General features: G+C 43.7%; 1 protein-coding gene across 2 annotated transcripts in view; it reads left to right on the plus strand.

The window, feature by feature from the left end:
• The window catches only part of acss2l (acyl-CoA synthetase short chain family member 2 like), a 30624-nt gene extending 29631 nt beyond the window's left edge, over positions 1-993 (plus strand). For both annotated transcript variants that reach the window (XM_088918373.1, XM_088918374.1), the window contains one exon: positions 525-993. In XM_088918373.1, the coding sequence (XP_088774499.1) occupies positions 525-652 (128 nt within the window). In that variant the 3' untranslated portion in view covers positions 653-993. The remainder of the gene's footprint in view (positions 1-524) is intronic.
• The last annotated feature ends 5879 nt before the right edge of the window (positions 994-6872 follow it).

Raw genomic sequence — 6872 nt, forward strand, 5'->3', positions numbered from 1 at the left:
GAAATCTGCAGCAAGACTTAGACATGATTTGTTATTGGAGGGTGAATTAGGAGCAGAGCTCAGCAGCATGGTGCTGTATGAAGAGAAAACCCAAGATCTAATCTTGAGTTTAGACAGCATTAGACAACTTCAGTCTGGAACTTCCACATTATTTGTAGCCTTTTTGCCTTTGCATTCCTTTTCATTTTTTAAATTGTACTGTTAATTTTACAATAAAGTAGTCCTGTAGCTATTTAAAAATAAATAAGCTGCTTGACAGCTTAATGAACAATCAAGCAAAAGGTAACCAACTGGCACCAACTATTGCTGTGTAATTTGTTCACTTGTGGCACACAGGACTACACACTGTAGTGTAAGTGGATTGTAATCCCAGATATACAGATTGATTACACTAAATAGATTACACTAGATTGAATCGTGTAATAAATATTAAAAAAGGAATATACTGCACAGGTGATGCAATAGATGGGCAGTTCACCTTAAGGACGGTTCACTTACAGTACCTGTGTTCCCTGTGACCGCAGGGAAGATACTGAGACGTGTCCTGAGACAGATCGCCCGCGGTGAGAAAGACTTGGGAGACCTCTCCACCCTGGCTGATCCCAGAGTTGTAGAAGTCCTCTCCAGCCAGAGGTCCGAAGCAGCCGCCTGAGAAGGTGGTCACTTCTCTTTCCAGGTCGGCTTACAGAAAGAAGATCGGGCCTTTCTGACCAGTCAGCCCTACAAGAAGACTCAGTTGTGTTTCACACAGGGAAGAATGTGCCCTCACGCCTCCCTTGCCTGAAGCAGCAGGCCTGGTGACAGGCTTCGCCAGCGTTTAATTCCATTGTGTTGATTGTTCATTTTACTATGTAGAAATCTCAGTTTTGTTTATAAATGTTGTTTTTAATCAATATGAATGTACCAATACACACAGTGGGTCGGTGTTTTCTCTTTTATAAATTGCACACTGTACGATCCTTAATACAAATCCAAATAAAAACACAAATAAAACAGTCATGTACTATATTGTATTTAGTTATTTTCATTTTTAAAATAGTATTTAAATAATGTAGTTATTTTTAACCTGCACAGAATGAGCTGACCAGTTACTCTTTTGTTGAAACTGTCTGCATTCATTGTATTAGTTATACTTTGAACCTGAACGCGAATGGATCTTGAGGAAGAGCATCGGGGTGCTGACAGACGGGACAGGACAGGGATGCAGGCAGTGGAGGACGGGTGGCAGGAGTTTAGTGAGATTCCACCCCGGGTTCAGAGCCGACGGGCCAGGATCGGAGCGCTCCGCCTGTGCTCTGGCGAACGCCTCGACACAGGAAATGCCTTCAAACACTGAACTGGAGGCTGCGGGGGCGCAAACCAGCATGAATACTTGTATTGGGAATGGGCTCCTGGATAGAGAGCTGAGAGTGCAGATCAGGGATTTGTGCTTCCATTAGGGTGCTGCAGTGGATGAGCCAGCAGCCATGTCACCCTGCAGCTCACTGCTGGCAGCCCACTGGAGCTCAGGTGTGAGCTTGGCCAGTACCTGGAGGGGAGACCTCCTGGGAAAAACTAAGGCTGCTGCTGGAAGAGGTGTCAGTGGGGCAGTAGGGGGCACTCACCCTACACTCTGTGTGGATTCTAATGCCCCAGTATAGTGATGGGGACAACATACTGTAAAAAGATGCCATCTTTCAGATGAGATGTAAAACCGAGGTCCTAACTCTCTGTGGTCATTAAAGATACCAGGGCGCTTCTTGAAAACAGTAGGGGCGTAACCCCAGCGTCTGGGCCAAATATCCCATTAGCCCTTACCAGTCATGGCCTCCTAATAATCCCCCTCTCTGAACTGGCTTCATCACTCTGCTCTCCTCCCCACTGAGAGCTGGTGTGTGGGGAGTGGAGAGGAATCCCCATTACTGTAAAGAGCTTTGAGTGGGGTGTCCAGGAAAGTGCTATAAAAGTGTGAGAAATCATTATTATTATCATCTTCCCATAGCAAAGATATGGATTCTAGTGTGGCAAGGGCATGGATTAGGTTTGCAGATGATGCCAACATAGCTGGATGAACGAAACTCTGTAGCAAAAGAAATGTAAAAATAAGACAGCTGGAGAAGGAAACAGCTGGCAGTGGAGATTTATTGTGCTCCAGTGCACAACTACAAACACACAACAGAAAATGTTGAGCTTTAAGAGGAATGCAAGATCACAGAATGGTTTTTACTTTCTAGTACAGTATTTTAGCACTGTACATGCTAGTTTGTTGCACACATATACCTGTTTAAACCAGCTTGCTGTGTTACGTTGTTACCTATAACATTTGATAATCGAATAAATTGCAACTTTCTAAGCGGTGAAACTAGGAGTTTAGTCAAGTTAAAAAAAGTTTAACAGGAATAAAAGGCTTAAGGCAAACTGCAGACTGGGAATAACACTAGGGTAACACTTCAATCGAATAAAGAAAACCTCATCGATGTACAGTTTTATTCACAGATTTATTTTCTTCAATATGTGTGATTTAGATATTTATTTTAAGGTTGAATATAGCCGTGCTGGTCTGCACCGAACGTTTTCACCGATGGGAGAGATCATACCGCACATCACACAGAAAAACATTCAGTCTCCTGGTGTGCAGCTGCAATCGCTTACATAGATTAAAGAGCAGAGACTGTCGGTTTTCAGAAGGATCACATGAAAAAATCAGGGAAAGTGCAACAAACAAGCATCTCAAGTGCCATTATTTTTCTTGCAATGTACATCTTAAACTGCTTTAATGATATCACGCTGCTGTTCTTGATCTGTCAATACTGCAACACACCAGACTTCCAGAGATTATAAGCAGGTCCCAGTACAAGGTCTGTTGAAAAGGACGTTACCAGCGGCTCAGCTGTTTTTCCGTGCTGATCAGTGTATGTGGCCGGTGGGAGGGGTCAGGATTACCAAATTGTTTCGTCTTCTTGTATTTCTTGCAACGTCTTGGCAGTTGCAGGCATCATACACAGCTTGGCTCTCATGAAAAAGACGTGAGCCCATGAGCTGGCCTGGAGCATATATTGTCACCTATGTGACAGTGTGATGCCACTTTAGAGTTTAGAGTTTGACCTTCATTAAAGAGTGCCAAGACATTTGCCAGCAAGCCCATTGCCCGACAACAACTGGGAATAACAATATGTACATTATAATAAAAATAAAATTTAACAGACGTTAACGTTTACCTTTATTTTCAACACCTATGGATAGTATAGAATTTATAGTTCAGGTGGGTAGCTGCATCAGCATGTGTAGGCTGCAAAGGAACAAGTAATAGGTTTATTCCATGCTGAAAAAAAGAAGAAAGAAAACACAACGTTTCGGCCGTGGGGCCTTCTTCAGGTGTGAGAGAGACAGGGCAGTAGGCAAAGGTAATGTAGCGGGAGAATAAAGGCTGGGAGAGAGGAGGAGCGAGAGGCGGGAAGCAGGGGACAGAAAGAGAGGCCAGTCAGGAGGTGTGAAGTCAGGATAGGTGAACAGAGGTGTGAAATGAAACTTCCAATGAATAGAGAGAATTTAGAAGAAAAGTAATCTGTCGTTAAGAGAAGGGGGAAGGTGTGATCCTAGCTGCAGAATAATTTTGGTTTCGGTGGTCTTTCTGATGTATGAGTTCAGAAAACCATCTTTGAGAACACAGACGGAGAGATTAGAGTGGTCGTGGCCGTCAGAGGTGAAATAGGATATAGGTGCAAAACAATGTCTGCAGCTAGGGGCTTCATTGAAAGATACAAATACAAATACTGAATCAATCGAACAGCCACTTTGAAACCAAAACGGGAAGACATTACTTCAGCAAGATAAATCAGTTAACAAGTTTCAAGAGCCATTATTAATATCTGAGCATGATGATCAGTATGGTTTCCTGCAAAAGCATGTTCACTTACTATATACCAACAGGATATTATATTATCCTTTCCTCATGAGTTTTCCTGCCTGTGGACTAATGCTTTATCTTTCTTAATGGTGATGAATACCCCAGGCCACACTGTTTCCCTATAAACTAAAAGTTTCAAAAACTCATTCAAGCTTGTATATCACCGCCTCAGCTGAAAGCGATCGTGTTAGAGGAATGGGCTGAGACAGGATGGAGGTGAAAAAAAAACCTTATACCTTAGGGAATATGTGCCACACCGTGCTTCTGCTTCTGATCTTCTTGCTGCCTGCAGAGGTCCAGGATTATTTACTGAGCCATTGTGCACGACTGGTGAGTGAAAACGTATTTTACACTGATTAGATAATTCTGCCATTTAAAAAAAAACAACATTTTCTGCAACTTCTAGAAAGAGCCACTTATTCAAGTATTACTTACAGGAATCCTTAGCGTAATGAGAGATAATGAAAACTTATACATTTTGGGGATTGTATTTTTGAGCTGTGATCCTCCGAAACAAACAGCTACACACTGATCAGTTCCCTGCTTAAAATTTCCAAGCTTTCATTTCTCTTTAGCCAAAGAGCATTTTTTTTCTAATAAATTGATCTAGGTGCTGTGTAAGAAATCTGAAAACTGTTAAAGACATTGGTATTCATTGGTCATGCCCTGATGTGTCAGAGCGCATGTCTGTCCAACTTCTTTCTCCATTTCTCTGACTTCTTTATCAACAAAGGGTCATGGAGCAGCAGGAGCCTGACCCAGCAAGCAACAGGCACCAGAAAGAACAGGCCCTAGATGGGACACCAGTCCATCACAGGGCAAACATGTACACAGCACCAATTTTCCCAGAAGCCACTACACCTACCAGTAGGCCTTTGGACTGTGGGAGGAACCAGCATTCCCAGAGCAACATGCAAACTCCCTGCAGACAGTACCACCGGGCCAGAATTGAACCCAGGGCCCCAGCACTGCAAGGCAGTACTGCTGAGCACTGCGCTACCATGCCACTCTGCTTTTGGCTAGCAGCTTAAAATTCCAATAGCTAATTTGGCCTGATTAATGTGTGTTAAGTAGGAACATATGAGGCACAAGTCACTATCGCTCTGATTTGGCTGCTCGGCACGTGTAAGTGTTTCGATGAAAATACGGAAATGTTGACTGTGACTCTAAGCACATCCAACGGTTTCATCAGAAATCAGCAGGTTTGGATGGCGTCCAGGTCTCTTTGGCGTGTGCATGATTTAGATGCGGCATGCCACTGTAAATCTATTCAGACTCGGAAGACTTGACTGAGGGCCTCAAGACACCGAAAGGAACGAGTGAGGCTGAATCATATTGTTTATCCTGCATTATCTGATGATGCAAATGGAAACCTACTGAAATATGGATGTATGTTTGCCCGTTTATGCCTTCTGGCACTTAGGGGCAGCATCATCCTGTTGCTGTTTCCGTAACATTAGTGTTTTACAGGACAGGGCTGTTAGCCTTGTGCCCAGCCTCCAGCATGGAGGACCTGGCGCCCGACGTGGGACACGAACCCGCTACCCTGAGATTATGAGTCTCATGTTCTACCAATAGAGCTATCCAGGGCAATCCTACTGAAATATACAAGGGAATAATACATTTTTACACAGTGTTTACTGTTTGAGATGCCTCAGGAAGTCTTTGAATCTTAAATTAAGTTGGATACTGTGATAAAGTAGTTTGGAAATATGAGCTTTGATGGGCCTGACAGTTTTTTTGAATCTGGGACTGTACATAGGTATTTGTTGCACATAATATAATAATTATTAATTATTAATAAGAATGCCTATGATGCCTATGCCTATGATGTCTGTGAATACTGACATTTCTCTTTTGTGTTGGAATCTAACAAAATCTTAAAGGTTTAGTGCTTATTCTGTCTTTTTTTGTTTTCAGTTTCAGATTTGAACTGTAACCTGAACTTTATTGCCATGTGTAACCGGTACATGTACTGGCAAAATGGAATTCTTACTTCCAGAAAAGTCTCTCGAAGAAAAAAAGTGTAGAAAACAAAGTGTAAACAGTGCAACAAGACAATATACAAACACACAGTAGACAATGTAGAAGTCAACAAGGAAACAATGGCAACCGACATTTTATGGTTGGAATGTGTGAAGACCCGCCGCAAAAAACACAACCCAGTGTAAAGACATGGGAGCCTCATTTAAAGTCACCAGATTCATTTTCCCTGGTCGATCTGAAGGTGGACGTGTCAGGTCCTGGCTGAACCCCTCGTGGCGACGTGGCGAAGCGAGTGAGCCCGCCTGCTCTTTATTCGCACACGAGAGGAGAACCCGCACAGTCAGCGTCATCGAGAGTCGAGCCCCGAAGGGGGACTGTGCACAACGGACTCGAGGAGAGTTGTCTTTCGGGGGGGTGACCTGCTGTGGGGGCTGTACTCCACCGTCCTATCGAGCTGAGGCTCTCCTGTCCTTGTGGATGTGTGGGGGCTCCTGTTTCACATTGCTCGCTTCCCTCTTTGTGCAGCTCCTCTGGTAATAAAGAATCCAGTGTCGCAGGCAGGGGGTAGCGTTGCAGACAGGGCAGCTGCACGCTGTTGGCAGCACATTGGAACAAGAAAATGAACCTATGGTGTGCCTTTCTCAATACGCGAAACCGAGCGCTATAGACCTGGTGCTCAATCCAAGAAACCTCAAAAGGCAGTACTTCTCCACGAGGATAAATGGAACCAGTTACCACATGAGGAACCAATGGCCTTTAAACATTTTGACCTTAATTTTGTTTGTCACGGGACTTCGCTAAAAAATGACATTTTCTCTTCTCACCTTGAGGATTTAATATAAAAGTCTCTCCCGGTAAAACTTTAGGACTTGCTGCAGAACATGTGTGAGGATTGCAGAGGTTCTGTTGCTATGACAACAGCCACAGTTTCCACTATAGTGCTCCTAATGGCTGTCTCTGCAGTGGTGTCTCCTACTACACTCCGCCATCTGCTCTGTTC

This window comes from Atractosteus spatula, chromosome 6 (assembly GCF_055471065.1).
Source record: "Atractosteus spatula isolate fAtrSpa1 chromosome 6, fAtrSpa1.hap1, whole genome shotgun sequence".
NCBI lineage: Eukaryota > Metazoa > Chordata > Actinopteri > Semionotiformes > Lepisosteidae > Atractosteus > Atractosteus spatula.